General features: G+C 43.2%; 1 protein-coding gene across 9 annotated transcripts; it reads right to left on the reverse strand.

Annotated features, from left to right (window-relative positions):
- Positions 1-463: 463 nt before the first annotated feature.
- B3GALNT1 (beta-1,3-N-acetylgalactosaminyltransferase 1 (Globoside blood group)) lies at positions 464-21,258 on the reverse strand. Of its 9 annotated transcripts, none has more exons than XM_045197529.3 (6): positions 20,027-20,350; positions 19,712-19,789; positions 19,228-19,318; positions 16,670-16,766; positions 7,807-7,889; positions 464-2,523 (listed from the first exon to the last, which is right to left on the reverse strand). In XM_045197529.3, exon 6 carries the CDS (start codon positions 2,490-2,492, stop codon positions 1,494-1,496), a length of 999 nt encoding a protein of 332 aa, XP_045053464.1. In that variant the 5' UTR covers positions 2,493-2,523; positions 7,807-7,889; positions 16,670-16,766; positions 19,228-19,318; positions 19,712-19,789; positions 20,027-20,350; the 3' UTR covers positions 464-1,493. The 9 variants fall into 9 exon arrangements, with proteins under 9 accessions (XP_045053464.1, XP_045053497.1, XP_045053475.1 ...); XM_045197562.3 differs by adding an exon at positions 9,147-9,351 and having other exon boundaries at positions 19,788-20,350; XM_045197540.3 differs by having other exon boundaries at positions 20,234-20,334.
- Between the last annotated feature and the right edge of the window lie 869 nt (positions 21,259-22,127).

Genomic DNA, 22,127 nt, shown 5'->3' on the forward strand with positions numbered 1-22,127 from the left:
ACTCCTATATGAATGGGGATTGGCGGGGGTTTAGATAGGATATTTCATTTAATTGTGTTTATTATAACTGGGTCAGGCCTAAGATTGGGAAAATGGAAATAGCCTTTTTAGAGAATCACACATTATAACAGTTCTAGTTACAAATTTATCTTATAGAAGAGTTACAAATATTGGTGTATTAGAGCTGACTACATACTTTCAAGTTTGTATTTTCTGCCAAAGGGTTTGATTGTTTGCCATCATGTAATCCAGAAAAAAGGAATCAGTGGTCCCGTATTAGTCATAATAGGAAATTGCACAATCCCCAAAACTGGAGCAAGCAGCGCTCCTCTCTGACCCATGAGTAGTAGATCCAACACAAGACACATCCCATGAAAAAACAAACACAATGGGAAAACCCGGTCTGTTTTTAGACCACAGGAGGGCTTTCCTCTCGATGTGAAACTAGTAACAACAGAGCAGCACTGGTTGTTTCTCTCTTTATTCTCAAACTGATTGTTAGAGAATGAGAAAACACGTGACGCGGATTAGTGACGACCTCGAATCTTCAGTCTTCTCTTTCCAACCTCAATACTGGAATTCAACACTCTTTTCATTATATTCTGGCCATTTTTGCCTGGAGTCCTTTCCAAAAGGAAACGTACTGCCTGGCATTCTGTATTATTCCTAATTCCCAGGGGGACAATGAGACTGATGAAGTGATATTTAAAAATACTGTGGATTATATTTTTAAAAACAGGACAATAATTCAGATCTTCCTTTAATTCTTCTCTATATTACCACGGTAAAATATTTATCAAAGTCAAAGATACACATCCATGACCTTACATTAGTGGACCCATGAATAACTCATTAGCGAAGTAATGGAAAAAGAGTCCAAACGGAAAGGTGACTCGCTATTGTGTATATACAGTATTGAAACAACCATAACACTTAAACAGCCAGAAAGTTCCAAGCAATATTAAATAATAATTGTTAACTCTGAAATATTGCCGCACGTTGAAATACCTTCTGAATGACCAAAAACAGATGAAATTTTGTTTGGTATAACTCTTAAGTTTTTTATACAGAACTATATATTTTTTTAAATATTGGTAATCCACATAAGAGATACACAAAACCCTTAATAATGAGACTATTCAATAAATAAAGCTCCACATTGCTTTGTTCTTATGAACTAAATGAGCTTATAATTCAATGAAACCCTTTTAAGAAGTTCTATAGAATGACATGTTCTAATTGTTTGGTCCTATTAACGAAACACTTTAATTCCTCTCAGTACCATCTTTAAAGGGCCTGATTTGATTACTGTCCAAATATAATACCAGCAAAGTGTAACCCTGTCATGTCTAGTCCGCGGGTTCTCCATGAGTTTCAGTTCAGTGGGAGCCAGAGAACGCCCTTCCCATGAGCTTCCCATTGGGGATTCTATAGCACCGACTCTGACACTCTCCAGCAAGTATCCTGTCCTCTGCTTCCGGTGGAATGTCAAACTAATAATGGCATGTGGTGTTCCTTAGCATAACCTGCCAAAATGTGATAATCTCCTTGGAGGAGAAGCCATGGGCGGCAATCAGACGTCTGAGTTGACAGACATCCAAATGAATCCTGTATATAAAGAAAAGGTTTGTGTCTTCTGGAATATGAATGTCCACTTTTAATAAATTCAAACAGATCCCAACATAAACATCTTCGATCTTGATGGGTTTTACGTGACTCATCATTTCATAGATTTTTGGCACCAAGTCCCTGGACATTATGTAACCGAACCCACTGCAGTAGGGAGGATACACCTTGAAAGGATACTCCTGGTATGAGATACGGTGTTTTTGGTAAATGATTCCTCTATAGGAATAATTATCAATTAGAGGATAACCTGTGAAAAACTTCTCTGACTGGTTTAAATTTAAAAGGTACTTTACTAAATTGCCAGTATTGATGAACACATCAGTGTCTGTCTTCATGATGTACTTGGCATTGGGGCAAAACTCAGTCACCCACCTGAATGCCATAATTGTTTTCAAGGTCAGGTTATTATATGTGTCTAAAAAGTCTTGTCGTATTATGTCACCGTAAAGAAGGTGTTCGTCCTCCAGGGACAACGCTAATACTTTGTCTTCCCTCTCAGCCTGCTGGCCCAATAAGAAAAATGTCAGAACCTCATATCCCCACCAGGACTTTTTTTCACCCCAAGTAACTCTAACGGCCTGTCTGGCTTTCACATCTGAGGGGTGTGAGGTCACCAGGATGACAAGAAATGGGTTCTGATGAGAGCAGTTTGAACGCTCTTGAAGGGTAAAGCGAAAGTTTTGCCTGTAAATTGGCTCATACTCATAGAAGTACATCCAGTTCACACGTTCTATCACATTGTACTGCGGCAGGCTGAGGTACCACATCACAAGGAAGCTCAGGAGTGACAGCAGAAGGAGGCTCCATTTGAGAGATCTCAGTGACATCCTACAGGGAAGGGTGGTCAAGGGGGCCAGGGCCATCCACAGCACTCAGGAATACGTGGCTCAGGTTCTGGAAGATTTATCAAAGACCTGGTGAGTAATTCACCCCCCAAAACATGTTTTCAAATGATATCCCATTATCTACTCAAGGAGAAAGGGCAAGAAAGGAGAACAAAGCTCTGAGCAAAACCAAAAACTCTGACCTGAATCTCATTAACTTCACTGAGTTGTAAACAAATGAACACCAACAACCCAAAATATACTCGAGCTTTTTAAATTAAAAGAAAGGTTAAAAAATAGATTATTTTTAAAAATTAATACTTCTTATTTGACATAAATAACTGTTGCAATATGATTTTGGTCCCAAATCTCCAGAGAGACAGAAAGAAATGAGTAACAGAGGTGGGTTTAAAAAATAAATCTATGAGCCCTGGCTGGTGTGGCTCAGTGGATTGAGTGCCAGCCTGTGAACCAAAGGGTCTCGGGTTTGATTCCCAGTCAGGCCGCATGCCTGGGTTGTGGGCCAGGTCCCCAGTAGGAGGCATGTAAGAGGCAACTACACACTGATGTTTCTCTCCCTCTTTTTCTCCTTCCCTTCCCTTCTCTCTAAAAATAAATAAATAAAATCTTAAAAAAATAAATTTATGAGATATTTTGGAGTGACATCAGAAAAATGGTGGCATGACAGATCCTCTTGGCTTCTCCCCTTTAAGTTTCAACAATTTGAACAGCTCTAATTCAACAGAGACCGTACATAGAACCATCTAAAGGTAGGCAAGTGGGAATGAATTGAGGAGGCAAGAGGGGACAAGGGCTGGGACAAGCCACAGATGTAGCCCTGCAGTCCCTGAGCTCATGGAGGGACTCGGCCAAAGAGGGGAGGAATCAGACTGTGGCTGGCCCTCCCTTCAGCTGTGAGGAGCAAACATATTTGGCGGGCATTCCTGCAGGAGTGGGCTGTACGAGCTGCCGCCAAGTGACTTGGGCAGGGACACAGCACAGAGGTGCGGCCACGGTTGCCTGATGGTCAGCATTCCATACAGAGAAACAAAGGCCTGGAAGCCTGGCCTCCTCTTAACCTCCCAGAGCTCACCTCCCTTCGTTCTTGGTGTTGGGTTGCAGAGCACGTTATCTGCAAACCTGAGAGCTAGTACTTTGGAATCACTTTCTCTGAAAAAAGGGTTCACTCTGTGACTCCCGGGAACTGGGGGAGGGTTCAAGGTTGAACCTCAGAGGTTCAAGGTCGACATTACCAGGACGGCAAAGCAACTGAGAAGGCAGCCAGGTTACTCCAGCCCACCCTGCCCCCATGCTTCATGGCATACTAATGACAGTGTCTGGCTATGGGGGGCAGCACTGGGATTTCATGGATTTTTTGGAGCCCCATCGCCTACCTCATTCCCCACTTGCTGGGTTGGTCCCCTGGGACTGGGGTGACTGGATCAGAGGGGAGGCACCCACCTTCCCATTTTTACCACCCTGCGGAGATGTGAAAAGCCAGAGAAGTGCAAGAGAGCTTAAAAAAACCCCTTGTGATTCAGTGCTACCTACTAGAAAATAATAGAGAGACTTCTTTATATCAATCTATTAGAGAATTGCCATTCCTACATAGATGCCTAGACAGAGAAGGAATCCATCAAATATCATGAATAACCAAAGTGGTGAGGCAGCTCAGAAAAAAAATGAAAATATCTTCAAAAAACAAACTTAAAGACATGGACATATGTGATTTACATGACAGAGAATTCAAGATTGCAGTTCTGAAAAAACTCAATGAGATGCAAGAAAATACAAATAGGCAGTTTAATGAACTTAGAAACCCAATCAATGAACAAAGTAAGTACTTTACCAAAGAGTCTGAAACTTAAAAAAAAAAAAAAACAAATAGAAATTCTGGGGATGAAGAACTCAATAAAAGAGATCAAGAATGAACTAATGAGCATAGAAAATAGAGCAGACCAGATGGTTGAAAGGATTAGTCATATCAAAGACAGAAATCTAGAAATGATGCAGAGGGAAGAGAGGGACTTGAGCATAAATAAAAATGAATGACCTCTATAAGAACTATCTGACTCCATCAGAAAGAGCAATATGAGAATCATGGGTATGCCAGGAAAAAAAGGGAGCTAAAATGGGACAGAGAGCCAATTCAAACAAATAGATGATGAGAACTTCCCAAACCAATGGAAAGAGCTAAGTCCTCAAATCTAAGAAGCAAACAGAGCTAAATACCTCAATCCAAAAAGGCCTTCTCCAATGCACACTGATATAACACAATGCACAATTAATGACAAAGAAAGAATTCTTAAGACAGCCAGAGAAAAGAAAGTAACCTGTAAAGGAAAGCCCATTCGGTTATCATCGGACGTCTCAGCAGAAACCCTACATGCTAGAAAAGAGTGGGAACCAATTATTCAAATTACTGTAAGAGAGAAATTACCAGCCAAGAATATCTCCAGCAAAGTTATAGGAAGAAGAAATAAAGACTTTTCCAGACATACTAAAGCTGAGGGAATTTATCACCAGAACACTTCTACTGCAAGAATACTCAAGGGGGTTATTCTACCTAAAATGAAGAACAAAAGGTCACAACACTGCAAGTAAGATGACGGACAGACTGACAGCATAAACAGGGCTCATTTGTGACAACAAAAACGTAAAAGGGGAAGAGGTACTGGTCAGAATTTGCAAAAGGGGATGGAGATCAGACAAAGGACTACTGTACATATGAAACTTTTTTTTTCATAAACCTAATGGTAACCACAAACCAAAAAACTGAGACAAATAACTTTTAAAAAGTTATGGAAAGTGGTGTGGAATATCACCGAACAAAAACAACAGACACACACAAAGGAAAAGAACCAGTAGAGGCATAGAGTTACCAAAAACAAAAGATAAAATGGCTACAGAAAGTCCTCATACAGCAATAATTACTCTAAATGTATTGGTAAATGGACTGAGTTCACCAAAAAAATGGCACAGGGTAGCAGATTGGATCAAAACCAAAACCCAGCCATATGCTGCCTCCAAGAGACACATCTAAGCTGCAAAGACAAAAACAGACTCAAAATGAAAGGGTGGAAAATGATTTGTCAAGCACGTAACATCCACAGGAAAGCAGGTGTAGCCATACTTACATCTGACAAAATGGATCTCCAGGTAACAAAGGTAGTAAGAAAAAAAGATGGACATTTTATACTGGTAAAGGGGATACTACATAAGAAGACATAACATTTCTTAATATATATGCACCAGATCAAGGAGCACCAAAACATATAAAGCAACTACGAACAGAATTAATGGGAGAAACTGACAAAAACACAATCATAGTTGGGGACCTGAATACTCCACTGACAGCTCATTCAAACAGAAAATCAATGTGGAAAGATCGACTTTAAATGACACGTGAGACCAAACGGGCATAACTGACATTTATAAGAACATGAGATTATAGATTCTTCTCCTGTGTGCACGGAACATTCTCAAGGCTAGAACATAGTTGGGCCAACAAAACCAGCCTCCACAAATTCAAAAAGACTGAAATCATACCAAGTACATTCTCTGACCACAATGCTTTAAAATTAGAAATCAACTGCAAAAAGGAGGTACAGAAACCCACAAATATGTGGGTCAAAGAAGAAATAAAAGGTGAGATCAAAAGATATGTAGAGAAAAATGAGAATGACAATACAACTTATCAAAACTTCAGGAATGTAGTCAAAGCAGTAACAAGAAGGAAATTTATATCATTCAGTCTTATCTCAAGAAATAAAAGAAATCCCAAGTAAACAACGTAACATTATATCTTAAAGAACTAAAAAAGAAGAAAGCAACCCAAAGTCAGCAGAAGGAAGGGAACAGTAAAAATTAGAGAATTGAATGAAATAGAGAACAAAAAAACTATACAAAAATTAATACAACGAAGAGCAGGTTTTTTGAAAAGTTTCAAAATTCACAAACCCCTGGCTAAACCAACTAAGGAAAAAAAATGTAAAGACTCATATAAACAGTATCAGAAATGAAAGAGGAGAAGTTACTACAGGTAACACAGATATACAAAGGGTGTACTAGAATACTCTGAAAGGCTGTATGCCACCAACTTCAATAACCTAGAAGAAATGGATCAGTTCCTAGAAATATACACCTTCCTGGACTAAATCATGAAGAACTGGAAAATCTAAATAGACCTAATCAACAGTACGGAAATTGAAACAACCATCAAAACCGCCAGGACCAGATGGCTTCACCAGTAAATTCTACCAAACATTCAAACAAGATTTGATACCTACCCCTCTCAAAATTCTCCAAAAAAATCGAAGAAGAGGAATACTTCCAAACTCACTTTATGAGGCCAACAGAACCCCAAACCTAGCAAGGTTAACACACAAAAAAGGAAAGTACACGCCACTATCTCTGATGAATACAGATGCAAAAATCTAAACAAAATTGAACACAACAATACATTATAAAAATAATACATCACAATCAAGTGGGGTTCATCCCAGGGGCACAAGCCTGGTTCAACACATGCAAATGGATCAACATAACTCACCACATTAACAGAACAGAGGATAACGATCATATGATCTTATCATTAGAGACAGAAAAAGCACTTGATAAGATACAACATCCATTTATGACTAAAACATTCGATAAAATGGCTACAGAAAGAAAGTACCTCAACATAATAAAGGCCACATATGACACACCCTCAGCCAATATCACACTCACTCGTGAAAAACTGAAAGCTTTTCCTCTAAAATCAGGAATAAGGCAAGGACGCCCACTCTCACCACTCTTAGTCAACATAGTCCTGGGAGTTGTAGCCCAAATAATCAGGCAAGAAAAGGAAAAAAAAGGCATCCAAATTGAAAACGAAAAAGTAAAACTGTTACTTTTGCAGACAATGTGATTCTGTGCATAGAAAACCATAAAGATTCCACCAAAGAATTCTTAGAAGCAATAAACAAATACAGTAAAGCTGCAGGATACAAAATCAATGTGCAAACATCTGCCACTTTCCTGTGTACTAACAATGAGATTTCAGAAAAAGAAAAATACCTGGGAATAAACTCAACAACGGATATGAAGGACCTATATATGGAAAATTACAAAGCGCTATTAAAAGATGCTGAAAAAAACACAATGAATGTTCCAAGCTCATGGATGGAAGAATCAGCACAATTAAAATGGCTGTCATTCCCAGCTTGTTCTACCCTTAGCACCTTTCCTCTCCTGTGTCTCTAAATTGATTTATTGTCAAAGGGATTATTCTAAACAACTAATCTTGATGAATTCTTACTATTTGAAGAAAAGTAGGTTTCAAAGCCATAAATATATTTCTATTTCTTACCGTCTTCTCGATTTATTTTTTTCTGAGTAAAAAGACCTTCACTTTCACCAACTGAACATTCAGTAGTAATTTGCTTGAAGTTTCTGTAAGATACAAGAAACATAACAGCGTCTGCACATGGGTCGAGGGAATAGAGAAGTCATAGAGGGGAAGGGATCCGTAGAAGCTGAAAGAAAAAGTTAAAAAAAATACCACTAGTCCACAGAATTCGGAGAGTTTGTGGCTTCATCAAGGAAGAAGGGCAGGTGATGTTCAAGGTTCTCCCAACAGCTGGTGACTGTGTCACCCTACGACAGTCCTGCTTCGATAAAGAACTCAGGAGCCACGGAAAGAAGTGAGACGCAGCGCTTCTAAGGGACACTCTGCTGATGTCCCCTCTTCCATGCTCTGTTCCAGTAACTAGTTTTTAAAGGGACTGCAGGAATTCCTTCCACACTCAGCAGTGTGGGTGTCCGTGTAGACGAATGGAGGAGGTATACGGTGAAGAGGGGAAAAAAAAAAGACTAGCCACAAATACTAGAAAATAGTTGTTAATTCAGGGTGTTATCCAAAAAACGAGAAGAAAAAGCATAATAAAAATACTTGGATATCAGAGTTAGATGGTCCACCCTGAATCCTGGCTGCGACACTACATGGTTGTGTGACCTTAGGGCAGTTATTTAACTTCATACAAGTTTGTTTTTTCATCTATAAATCAAGCCTTACAATACTAATGCAGTTACTTAGAAGTTTGTGGGGGAGAAGACGGATTAACCGGTCAGCTCAGGGCCCTCAGAAACTTCTGACGTGAAGTGACACGCAGGCGTGCGGAAGGACACGCACACTATGAACTCACAGGAACCTAACCCGCCCGGCCTCCTCTCTGGGATCAGCTCAAGCCCTGACCGTGGCATCACAGGGCGACTGGCCCCCCAGCACAGGCCAGCCTGGGACAGCTGAGCAGTGGGCCCGCCCTGTGAGCCCTGGAGCTGTCCTAAACCCCAGAGCCCGGGGGAGGGGCAGAAAGAGGCCCTAAAACACTGATGACTAGAAAAGTACAAAAAGGCCAAACAGGGAAGTAGACCATTATTTCATCCCTGACTTCTTAAATAATAATGTCACACATCACAATCAAAAAAGCAATTATATATAAATTATAATTTAAAAATTTCCATTTTATAAAAATAAGCATGAGATTATATAACTACATATAAGCAACTGGACATTCACCGACTGGACCTCAACAAACCACCTTCCTTATCGCACTAGCCTAGTGTACAGCCTGGTACAGGGCAGGCCACCGGTGGGTACTTGTTAACTTGGCAGTTGATCCCTAACAGCTGGAAAACGTCTCAACTCACAGAAAAGCCCAGAAAACCTCCAGAGACAGAACACGTTGTCGGCGTCCAGGTTATGAAGTGTGCCCAGGATTTAACTATCAAGTGAAATCACCATCCTCAGACAAGTAATCAGCACCTCAGTTACTGGGCACCAGAACGCTGTGGCCGCTCACTGCCCAGTGCAATCGCAGGCTGTGTCTGCAGGTGTTTTAGCGTCAGCGGGGCTCTGTGGGCCACAAAAAGGGAAATCACTCAAACAAACTTGCACTATTACTTTAAATGGAGGGCTTCTCAGAGTTTTTAATGTTCATGTGCGTTCTCTCAGAAGAGAATATATTCTGCAGTGTTTCTCAAATTTGAACAAAAAAACCCATTTTAATTTTCATAGCCTCTGGCAGGACTAGAATTCCACACTTCGGGAAATCCTGTCCTAGAACATCTTTGCACTCATTGAATTGAGAAACTAGTGTCTGTGAATTAATAAATAAAAATTTAAGGGTAGTTTGGAATAAAAAATAAATTTTTTGAACAAATTAGTTCAATCACTTTGAAAAACTTTTCAGTGTTATTTACTAAGGCTGAACATATATGTCCCCTATGGTACGGCAACACACTCCCAGACACAGCACCCAGCAATGTGTGGGCGTATGAGGACGCCAAAATATGTCCAAGGAAGTTCGTAGGAGCACAGCCTGGAATCAACCACAGTAGAAGAGAGAAATAAACTTATATAACAGCGAAGTATACAAAATGAAAAAACGAACTACCACCTCACGTGGCATCAGAGAGAATCTCCTAATACAATGTTGAGCTAAAGAAACCAGACACATAAAGAAGAGACATTATTCCATTTACACCAAGTTGAAAAGCAGGCAAAAGTAATTCATAGTCTTAGAACTGAGGACACTAGGGAAGTGGGAGGAAATATCAATTGGGAGAGGCTGAAGGGGACTTTCTGGGGTGCTGGCCATATTCTATTTCTTGACCTACATTGTGGCTACAGGTGCATTTACTTGAATAACTCGTCTTCTAACTTGCGCACTTTTCTTGTTTGTTACACCAACAGGAACATTAGAAAAGTCTGCCCCATCCTGCCAGTCACTCTGCACATCTGGTGACTGTGTGCAGTCAGTGTTGGCAGGTGTCCACATCACGTGACAGCCCCAGGTGCCCCAGTCGTGGTGACCGCACCAGCAGGAGGGGCCGGGCACTAACTCAGGTAATCTTCGAGAGAGCCCACGAGTTAAGGCGCTTTTAAAACCTTGACTGTTTGCTTTTAATAGGTAAGAAAACTAAGGCTTGGAAGAGTCAACAACTTGCCCAAAGCTGCAGGCTTGTAAGTGGCGGAGACAAAATCAAACAGGATTCCAAACCTCAAGTTCATGGCCACTACACTCCTATCTACCCTAGGGAGTCTGCTGCATACCCCTAGACCAGAGATGGTCCGAGTGGGTTTTAATTTCTTGCAACCACTGAATCTTGATAGAAACGGTAAAGCAACACCACAGCCTTACTGTCTTTAAGCAAAAAGACTCAATATTCTCACTCTCAAAATCTGAAACATGCCCTGGCTGGCGTGGCTCAGTGGATTGGGCACTGGTGTGTGAACCGCAGGGTTGTGGGTCCAACTGGTTCCCGGTCAGGACACTCGCCTGGGTTGTGGGCCAGGTCCCCAGTTGGGGGCGTGTGAGAGGCAACCAATGGATGTTTCTCTCCCTCTCTTTCCACCTCCCTTCCCCTCTCTCTGAATACTCTTTTAAATACTCTTTTAAAAAGCCCTGAAACATGAAGTATTAACAACAGTAATAGTTAATAACTAATCATTCATACAAACACAGACTTTTTATTTTGCAACAAAAATACGCACAAAAAACCCCTAGGAAGTAATTGGGGTCGGGGTGACACAAGAGAAATCAGCTCAAAAGAGAATCAACGCTCCGAGAAACAGAAGGAAGAGTTGCTGGAATGGTACAGTTATGTAAACCAAAGTAACCTGGAGTTCTTTCCTGGGAAAGAATGTTGGTTACTTTCTGCAAAAGGAAAGCAAGTTTAATTCTTTTCAAAAATATGCAAAATATTTTCTAATTGCAAATGTAACAAATACTCATTAGAGAAAGTTTTGTGAATACAAAAAGGCACAAAGATAATAAAAGCTTAATGATAACAGCGTTGCCATTTTTCATGAGGATTTATCAAGTCTGTCTCTCCATCCCATCTGCTGCCACTGCCTCCCCCCATCCCTACCACAGCCACGGTGGCTTCCAGTCTGACCCCTGAATGTGTCCACCTCTTTCCCACCCTTGCAGAATCTGTACTTGCTCTCCCTCTAACTTCAAAGCTGGTTCAGGGGGCAGAGGTGGGAGGAGACTAAAAGGTAATGGGAAAAAATACACACACACACACAAAAAAAAAAAGAAAAAAAAAGCTGGTTCTGGAGAAGGCTGGTTGTTTATCATGCCACAGGTTTTGGCAAAAAAGTCATCTGAGAGCGTCTTTCCTGGACCTCCTAGTTCAAGTAGCTCCCCAAGCCCTTATTTTCGATCACATCCCTCATTATCCTCTCCCTAGCATTTAAACCCTACCTGAGTTTTTTTTGTCTGTTCCTCTCACAAGAATGTGAGATTTGTGCAGGAAAAGACCTGCCCACCACCATATCGCCGGTGCCTAGCACACAGTAGGTGCTTGCTAGATATCCAATACTGTGCAAATGGTCTAGTAATGTGCTTTTTTTATCTACTTAATATATTGAGAAGATATTCCCAAGAACAAATTGAATCCAAAAATAAACTCCCGAATTTGTTAGATGATGCTTCCTTTTCTTCAGCTATTTTCTAATACAAAGCTTCATTCTCGTATGCTACACTGAGTCTGACCATGTGCAGTTTAAAAGGTCCAGACAGGAAAAAAAAAAATCAATGAAAATCAAGCATGCTAGATTCGGGATCATCCAAGGAGAAAGCATGTGCTAACTATTAAAGATAATTATGAAACTATTGCCAACTGTGCACATTCTGACTTTTCTTCTACAGAAAAACAATAAGGCAAAGAGAAAGAGGGTGGGAATCTAAATGCCCAGAAAAGGCTCTGTGTGTATTGAGTTTAATACAAAGCATAAGCCCACATATCAATCATGTCCTATTTCCTATAAAGTGGGGGGACCACCCATGAGGAAAATTTATCAAACTGAACCCATTCATTTACAAACAAAGCAATATAAAACTCGACCCTCTGACCTCGGATCCCGTTAGAAACAAACCCCACCGGCGATGTGTCACAACCCCCCCTTCCCCTCCTCTTTCTTCAACCTAGTCGTTCTCAAGCTCTGCTGCATGTTATCATCTCCTGGAGAACTTGACACAGTGTGGACCCCAGGGTGTGCCCCGGACCAAGTAACTCAGTTTCTGAGGGTCAGGCAGCAGGATCTGTAAAGCTCCCAGGTGACTGCAACATGGAGCTTGTTAGAAATGCAGAACCTCAGGCCCCACCCCGGACCTCCTGAATCAGAAGCTACATTTTATGAAATAACACATATTAAACAGGATGGCGCTGGCACACCAACAGCTAAGTAGATGGTACTGCCATTGTTATTAAAGTCTGCACTCCAGGCTCCGTCCAGTTTTCTCTTATTTGCTCGTATTGTATTTACAAACCCCGCGGCTAGCTCCAATGTTTCTTACAGGACAGCGTATGCTCTATAACACATTTAAACACACAAAATAAATCCTAGTTTATCCCCTTCTTCCTCCAAATCAGGCCTTTTTTAGAGTCCAAGGATTATGTTTCTTCCAGGATCTCCAAGTTCCTAATGTTCTGCTACCCTGAACATACAAGCCCACAGGACCCACTGGGAACAGCACACAATGCCAAATGTGGGCCTCCCAGATCCTCCTCCATCCCAGGCTCCCCTCTCCCACGACCCGTCCTCCTGCCCCACGGTCTTTCCACAGCTGAATGACATCATTTTTCCAAGCATCATTTGCCCTGTCAGAAGTCCTACAATAGGTACTTCTAGCCACTGGAGGAGAACGACAAAACATATTAACCTTTTCAAATTGAGGTGTGAGATATTCAAGAGGCATCAAGCTACTTTCAGGACTGTGCACATTTGACAGACTTCCATTTTTATTTTTTACTTTGAAGCACCAAGCTGGATGTAAAACAAAAACTCAAATTTTACTTATTGAATGAATGAACTGCAACTGCTGTATTTGCCTAATTTAATCATGTTTAAAAATAGCCCTGGCTGGTGTGGTTCAGTGGGTTGAGCAGCGGACTGCAAACCAAAGGGTTGCCGGTTCAATTCCCAGTCAGGGCACATGCCTGGGTTGTGGTCCAGGTCCCCAGTAGGGGGTGCATGAGAGGCAACTACACATTGATGTTTCCCTCTCTCCCTTCCCTTCTGTCTAAAAATAAATTCTTTTTAAAAAATGCTTAAAAATAAAATTTGCCTTAATCTGTCAAAGGTTTGCATTAAAAAGAACTTGCTTTCTACTTCATCCATTTCTTCACACTCCCCCCCCTCTGTATTTTGACAATAGCCCCCCGGTGGTCCTGGTACTGCAGCAGGAACTTTCCATACTCCCATGTGATTGATGATTAAAACCACTTCAGAAGGGAGCCCCATCATTGTAACATTTACCTGCCAGCTGAGGACACAGATTTGGAGACCTGCTCCTTAGGGTCGCAGCCAGCTGGGAATCCAGGTGTCCCCACCCCCCTGGCGGGGCCTGTTACCACTGTACTATGACACATCCTTCATCACTTGGTTTTTCCCGCAGGCCTGGCATTTTCACACTTCCCTTCAAGTTCTGCAGCACCTCGGACCTTCCTCAGGGATGAAGAGTTGCCAAAGCCAAACCAGAATCTTTGAAAAGGGAGAAATCCTATATGCAAACATCATTCAGTCTCCAAGCAAATCAAGCTGGGCTCCCTGAGCATTAGTCTCAGGTGCACTTCCAGAAAGCGTACCTCGCAAGGACAGTTTTCAGAAAGGAAAGACTGGCTGAGGGGAAAGCGAATGTGCATTGCAAATAACGCTGAATCTGCGTCTGAACTTCGGCAAACATCAGTGAACACTTAGACACAGACGCGGCAACCATCAGGAGCCAGCGGTGATTCACAGATCATTTCATCTGACAAACCCCACCCCCATTTTCAATGGGGTTCCTTGACCAGAAGAGCAAGGGAGGCCTTAGCTAACACACAGGAATTAAACCTGAAGAGGACAGGGCACTGAACGGTCCTTCTGAACCAAATGGAAAGAAGTGAAGCCGATCACCCTGCCTACATGGTTTCGAAATGGGCTGACCCCTCGCAGCCAGTGTATTTGTCATGTGGTCATCTGCTCACTACACATTCTTGGGCTCGCACAGGACTGCAAGAATATGGTGCTGACGAGCTCAGCCGCAGACCTGCCCTCCCGCGTAGGTTCCAAGTTGTTGGGGCATCTCTGTCAACCTGAGAGAGAATTGCTAGGGTTCAACCACAGCCCTATCTTCAGCGTCTTCCTGTTTAACATTTCTTATCGAAGACAAACAAATGTAGGCTTATTCAATTTTGTAAACAAGAAAAATAAGTAAAAAAATAGTGAATTCTACAGGTTTATAATTACAATCTAAAAAGCTTTCGACGGGTTGGAACAGGGCTAAAGTGAGATAAAATTTCATGAGAATAAATTTACTGTCTTACATCAAAGTTAAAAAAAAACAACTGTACAAGAGCAGGATGGGGGATCCTTTTAACAGCAGCCTACGTTAAAAAGACCGTAAGGTTCTAGTTGAGTGTGAATTTAATAGGAAGAAAGTGGTGATGTAACAGAATAACAGGAGAATCGGGAGACCAGGATTTTAACAGCTGGGGGGGTGAGGTGAGGGGGTGCCAAGACACTGAATTTGGAGAGTTGCTTTTCTCATCAGAACATCAGGGGATTAGGCCAGGGCACCTCTCAGGCCCCGTGCGGCTCCACCAGGGCAGAGGATGTTCATTTTGTACACGGCTGTGTCCCCAGCATCGCGCACAGTGTCCGGCACATAGAAAGCATTCCCCAAGTGCCTGTGAGGGAGGGGCAGTGCTGAACTTCTGCAAGTTAATACTGTCGAGTGTCTTCCTCCCTCAACACACACATACACCAACCAAAAACCCAATACGCTCTTCGGTTCGAGAAGCAGAAAAATAAATGTCTAAGCAAAATGGGTTTTTATCCCACGGCCACATAATACATTCCACTTTAAAAGGACCATTGATAAGTTCGATATAATTCAGCAGAAGGTGACCTGTTGGTTATGGATTTGGTTTATCATCACGCATGAGGACTAGATGAAGTAGTGGCTGAAGGAACTGGGGGATGTTCTGCTCTGGGAAAAATGGAAGCTTGGAAGAGCCATGGTAGATGCTTTCAAATATTTTGAACAACCCATCCATCTTAACTCCAGAAGGCAGATGGAAACACAAAGATAAAAATTAACAAGAGGGTCCAATACAGATTTCTAGAATGGACTACTCTCCACCCACGGAAATCTTCAAGTGGCTGGCAGGAATGTTGAGGAAATTAACTCCTCATTGAGTTGCATTTTAGGTAACCTCTAAGGCCCCTCCCAACTCCAAGATTCCATGACTTTGTATTGATGTTTAAAATGCAGTATATGGAAAGGCTTCATTTTTATGTGATTTTATTTTTATGTAATTTTTTTAATGTCCAATTTTTAATAATGAATCTAAAGTATTCGCTGAGTTGAAGAAAAAACCCTACCATTAAGCCCCACATTCCATGGTTGTAACAGTTGTAAGTACACGGTGAGCATAAATACCCAACACCCCATCACCGTTTCCCCGTTCCGCCCTTGGACCCCCTGTGGGTGGCACCAGGACCACCTTCAGGTGTATTCTGAGATGTATGGGAGAATGTCTTCCTTCGAGTCTTAGTAAAATAAAGGGCTCCTGCCTTGGTGGGTTGAAGTAGAAGACACCTGGATTTTTAAAAACATATTTTAAATAGACATATTATCTATCTATCTATCTATCTATCTATCTACATACACACACACACATACATATACACTGTTTGCAGACAAAGTCCTTTCTTGTAGGAATGACAATATGTGGGAATATTTATTGATTTCTGGGCTATGCAGGGATTTGGGGCTAAGAAAAATGAGGAGCAGCCAACTCAGCCAAAAGGAGCAAGACCTGAGAGGAAAGTTCAACTGTAGTTTTCTTTTTGCTTTTGCCCTATCTGTACCTGCCAACAGAAAAAGCCCACTCTTAATAATGACAATGCATGTTAGGGTTTAAACAGGGTGGGCTTTGGCTTACGTCTGTATCCCTGCTAGAGCAGTTTACAAAGCACGCTCACAGCACTGTACTGTAGGTGTTATCATCCCATTTTTCAGAGACCTGTGTAGTCAAAGCACAGGCATACGGGGAGGCCCAACACAGGCCTGCCTCCAAATGCTGTGCTCCTTCTCCAGGGCCCAGCCTCGCCTCAGCTCCTACAGCCTCTTGAGATTCCTGGGCAGGGAGTAAAAAGTAAAGCACAGTGGACATACCTTTGCACTCAGGGGCGGGCTCTCTGAGAGAATGCCATGACAGAGCAGCCTGTGGGAAGAGGCAACAGGACAGCCGGATCCGAAGACGCTAGGAAAACTGGAGCAGAGCAAAGATCACACCCATTAGGCAGAACATCAGAAGGCTGACTTGAAAGCTAGACTTCCTGTGTCTGTTTGGTTACAGCTTTACCAATTGGAGGAAATTTCATTCATTCATTTGGTATACTGGACCTGTGTCAGAGGCTGGGGCTGCAATGGGGAAGACAACAGATGAACCCTGCCCTCAAGTTGCTACACACTCCAGGAAGAGCAAGGAGAAAGGTTCACATTACCACCAAGCTGCACACTGAATATAAAGAGTAAAGTTCACCTGGAGAAGATGAAGGGAGACGGCCCTCCCCAAACGTCTCCAAATTAGTGGCCAGCCTCCATGGTACAGAGCTGAGTTTGCACTCTCAGAATACATGGATGCTCAGAAAAGGTTCATATTATAGAACCTGTGTCAGTCTAGAGTTATGAACTATTTAATGCTAAGAGGTAAGAGTCAATGATCATTTTTCATCTAAGAAAGTGGGTAACTCCATCTTTGAAAACAAAGTCTGTTACCAAAATAGTAGCCAAATACAGTTCCAGAGAAGAGACGTGGACCAGGCCCTCAGTCACACCATGGGGAAGTGGCTGTACACTTGTCCAAGCACAGCTGAGGTTAGCAAAAGTCTATGTTCTAACCCAGAAGTGGGCAATTTAAAAAAAAATAAATAGAAAGCCAGACAGCAAATATTTTCTTTGTGGGCCCTGTGGTTTCTCTGTCAGCTCCTCAATTCTGCCTTTGTAGTAAAAGCAGAGCCACGGACAATATTAAACATATATGTATGGCTGCGCTGTATTAAAATTTTATTTATAAAACAGGATGCTGGTCTGGAAGTGTTTGTTCTAATCACATGACACAGTCTGCCTTAGGATATCAGTGAACTCTCCTAAGACTGCTCTTCTCTCTGTTTCCTCACGTTCCCAAAGGGCCAGGCTATGGAAAAGGGGGTCTCAGTGCTGATAACACGTCTCCTAAGTGACATGGTTCCTGGGGGATAGGTGGGGCTGGTAATTATCAATCTGGGCTGTGGATGCCATATGGGGCAACAAAAGGCCTTGGCTTTCTGGTTCACTACCTGTGTTCAGGGTCAGACAGACATTACACGGTAAACTTTGATCATCTACCCTAGTTTTCTGTTTTTCTTCCTTCATTTTCCAGAGCTTCAAGCGGCACAAACTCTTGAAGCCAAGTCTTCCATCCTGCAGCCTCTCAAAGCCCTATTCCACAGATGTTCTCCCCTCATGTAGATGTGGTCCCTGAAAATCTCCATGCTTCCAGCCCACACCCTCATCTTACCCTCTCCTCTAATTCACACTGTGCCAAAAGCTCCGGTGCCAAACCAAATCAGTATTTGTAATATGCAACTTTTCATTAAGACCATTGTGTGCCTTGGCTGGTGTGGCTCAGTGGATCGAGTGCCGGGCCTGCGTCGCTGGTTCCATTCCCAGCCATGGCACATGCCTGGGTTGCAGGGTTGCAGGCCAGGTCCCCCGTAGGGAGCACGTGAGAGGCCACCAAACACTGAGGTTTCTCTCCCTCTCTCTCTCCCTTCCCCTCTCTCTAAAAATAAATAATCATAAAAAAAGAACATTGTGCATAATCCCAAAAGAAATATTTGCCAAAGAGCCTACTGATAAGTGAACTGCAACTTTCACATGCACCTGTTGTGCAAGGTCATTCAAGAGCACCCTGTCTGACCCCACACACTTGACCTCGCTCATGAAGCTGTAACGTATGGCTATCTAACCACACTGAGCGCAAGAGAGAGCAATGACAGCTTTTAGGGCTGCAACAGGAAAGCATGTTTGGCCTGGACATTATATATAGTGGTGAAAGGGATAAAGGTATTTCTTAAAATGGGATTCTACCCGTGAAACTGAGCCTGAAACTGGGCACAGAGAGAAGGCAAATCACCTGAAGAGGAAAGGAAAGAGAAGAAAGTACACACTGGAGTATTTTCTTAGGGATAAAGTGAATTAAGTCTGAACTTAAAGTTGACTATAACCACCAAGTTACAGTTATATAGTTAAATTTTCCTTAGGTATCATGATATTTTAATAATTCAATTTTTAAGAAATATATGTCTTACGAAGTGACTTAATAGACCTTCTTTAACTCTCGTACTTCACAAATCCTTTGAGGGGAATAAATATAACACAATTTGTAGGTGTGTATATGACTAAAATTTTGTAAAGGAGACCTGGTCAGGTAGCTCAGTTGGTTAGAGCATCGTCCCAATACACGAAGGTTGTGGGTTCGGCCCATGGTCAGGGCACATACAAGAATCAACTAATGAATAATACATGAATGGGTGGAGCAACAAATCAATGTTTCTCTCTCCTCCCCTTCCTCTCTTTCTCTCGAAAATCAGTAAGTGAAAAAAAATTTAATTTTGTAAAGGAGACTATTATTATGGTTGATTTTCACCATGTAGGATAATTTCTAAATTAAAATAAGATGAGCTTACCTGGAACACTTCAGATGAGACCAAAGCACTAGCTGAAGTTCTTTGTTGTTTTCTGTCTCCCATGCTTTAATTAAAACAGATTTGCTGGGGACTATTGAACAGAAGAACAGAAAAAGAATATATCTGAGTCATAACAACATCGGGCACCATGACATCTAAAATCAATGTTCTATGCCTAGCAGGCTGCTAATTATTATATATCGACATTTCATTTTTGGAAAAATGATCCTCTTGTCTTCCTTTTTGTTCTCAAACAAATGCATCTAATCTGGAATTATATTTAGCCACTGTTTTAATAACAAGCTTTATTTTCAGGCCTGAAAGTACCCAATGATCATTTCTTCCAGTCTAGGAGAAAAATGTCATAGATTCCTATCTCTTCATTTTAAACAGTTCCTTCTCAAGACTGATGCAGATTCAATTTGCGCTTTTATTAGGCATCCATACAAAATCAGATTCCGACAGCACAAAATCAGCGCCCCACCTCTGCCTAAGCCGTCTGGGGAAAGCTAAAACCCAAAGTTGTTCCCAGCTGAGGACTGCAAACTCAAATCTTGTACCTCTGAAAACAGAATAAAAAGGACATGGTTTGGTAATTTGTTCCTTGGTAGTAGATCTTCCTGACAAAGCAGCCACCTCCTACAAGCTGGCACATGTGCAAAATACAGAGAAAAGAAAGCCCTGTCCGCCCCGCAGATCGCCCTTCTAGTCCGGTAGTGCGGAGTGGAAGACAGGAACGCAACCCGTCCTCGCTGATGGCATCATTCCCACTGCTTGGGAAAGTGAGTCTCCATTGCACCTTGAAGATTTCTTTTAAAACGCCTGTATACTCGTTCAGATCGCCTCTACGAAACCACTAGGGGTTTCCTCCACTTGAGCCCAATTCGTGCATTCTTTTCCGTAGGTCCACCTTCTTCCCAGTCCCTCCCTATGAAGAACCCTCCCACAATTCGGCTCCCGGGCCCTTCCCCAGGGCCTTGGGAATGCGTTCGCCTCGGGCCTGCACCAAAATAACGTCGCGGTTCTCTCCCCCGCCGCCGCCAACGCCGACGCCCCCTCCCTCCCGCAGCTCCCGGAGTTCGTCTCCAGAGCTGCCAGGGTTACGGGAAGGCGGGGGCTGAGCCTCGGAGCAGTGCAAGGCCCCGAGTGCTCCACGCAGCAGCGGCCTTAGTCCCGCACACACCCAAGGGCTCCTCCCGCTAGTACCCCCCCACCCCCACCCCAGCGCCGCCGGGCCCTTCTCCCGCGCTCACCAGGGTGGTGCAGCTGTTCGTCGCGGGGGCTCCAGCCCAGGGCTCGGCCACTCGCGCGCTACCTCGGCGGCGCTCGGGGAGAGGGCCGAAGGAGTGGGCGGCGCCGCCCAGCCGTCCCGCCGGTCTGGCCGTTCTGGTCCCGGCGTCCCAGAGGAGGACACGTCCCCAGAGCAGCCGGTCCTAGGGCCGAGCTCTCCACCCAGCCCCGGATCTCGAAAACCTCAAGGCTGCCCCAAGACCCCTCCTCACTCTTACCTCCCGCGCGCTGCGCGTTCCCAAGTCGATCTCGTGCGGCGGCCGACTTTCCCGCCCCGCGCGCACTCGCACAACCGCACGGCCGGGCGCGCCCAGACCACGCGCGGGGGCCGGGAGCCCCTCGCAGCCCGTGGACCGCAGCCCTACGCACTTGCCTGGGCGTACTATTACGATCCTCGCCATCCCCAAGTACCATCGCCGTGGTATTAGGTGTGCATTTTACACTTGAAGCTGGCAGAGATTAGGCGATTTAGGTGGCAGACCTTCCGAAAAGATTTCTGCTTCAGACTCGCTCCTCTTTGCCTGCGTGCAACGTTTCCAGGCCCCATAAAGGCACGCTCTAGAGGCCGGGAAGGATTTACTTATTAAAAATCCTCATGGAGCTACTCAGGAGAAAAGAAAATTTAGGAAGTACTTTGGTCTTTCAGAAGAAATGCACATTCGCGTTCTAGAATCCATGGAGAACCAAGGGTGGGAATATATCAGGGTTTCAATGGTCTAGTGTACGAACAGGAATCCCGGGGAGTCGCGTGCTCGCGGGAAATGCCTATCTGGAACCCCTCCTCTGGTCTGGAGGATTGGAAGAAGGTCAGTCCCACCCGGAGTCGTCACCTTTTACGTCGTGCTCCCCGGGAGGTAGTGGAGTGGCTTTCATGCGTGAGAGCTGGGTGTTAGTGCTGAGTTGTGGTCATACCGGTCTTTGGGTGGAAGTGATTGTATTAATTCAGAAATAATATTTCTTCTCCTTTTATGGCACCCCTGGAAGAGTGCCATCTGCAAACAGGTCCCATTCTGGCCACTTGGCTGTGGGACTGTGAATAGCTTGGCTCCAGCATTACTGTGTAAAGAGTTGAAAAAATAGTTTAGTGAACACCCTCATGTGTTCCTCCAAGACTGCATAAAAACATTTTTCCATAGCTTCCTTCTATGTCTCTTTCCTAAATACTTCAGCCTGCATTTCCTAAGAATAAGGACATTTTTCTGTGCAACCACGTAAGAATCTTAATCACATTTCAGAGGTCTAATAATTTGATAGTTAATATCTAGCCCTTATGCCAATTTCCCCAGGTGTCAAAAAAGTCACATGTTGGAATAAGTACAACGAAGACTCATGCACTGCGTGGTTGTCATGTTTGCCTCTTTTTAATGCATAACAACAGTCCTCCGCCTTGTTTGTTTCGCAGCATTAACTTTGTGAAGAGTTTAGGCCAGCTATGACAGAGGGTCATATATATAACCCTCTTTTTTAAAACACAGAGGGTTTTACTTTCTCAATTTGTCCAGCCTTTTTTCCCCCCTCCTGATGTCATTTAACTCTTTCTCTAGCAGCCACATCTCCCGTAAGCTAGGTGGCAAGAATCCTTCCTGCTTTACAAGGTACTCTTCATACTG

This window comes from Desmodus rotundus, chromosome 2, assembly GCF_022682495.2.
Source record: "Desmodus rotundus isolate HL8 chromosome 2, HLdesRot8A.1, whole genome shotgun sequence".
In the NCBI taxonomy this organism is placed as follows: domain Eukaryota; kingdom Metazoa; phylum Chordata; class Mammalia; order Chiroptera; family Phyllostomidae; genus Desmodus; species Desmodus rotundus.

Excerpts from the sequence above, each read along its gene's own strand:
- B3GALNT1 (XM_045197513.2), bottom strand. The coding sequence starts at position 2,492 with ATGGCCCTGGCCCCCTTGACCACCCTTCCCTGTAGGATGTCACTGAGA.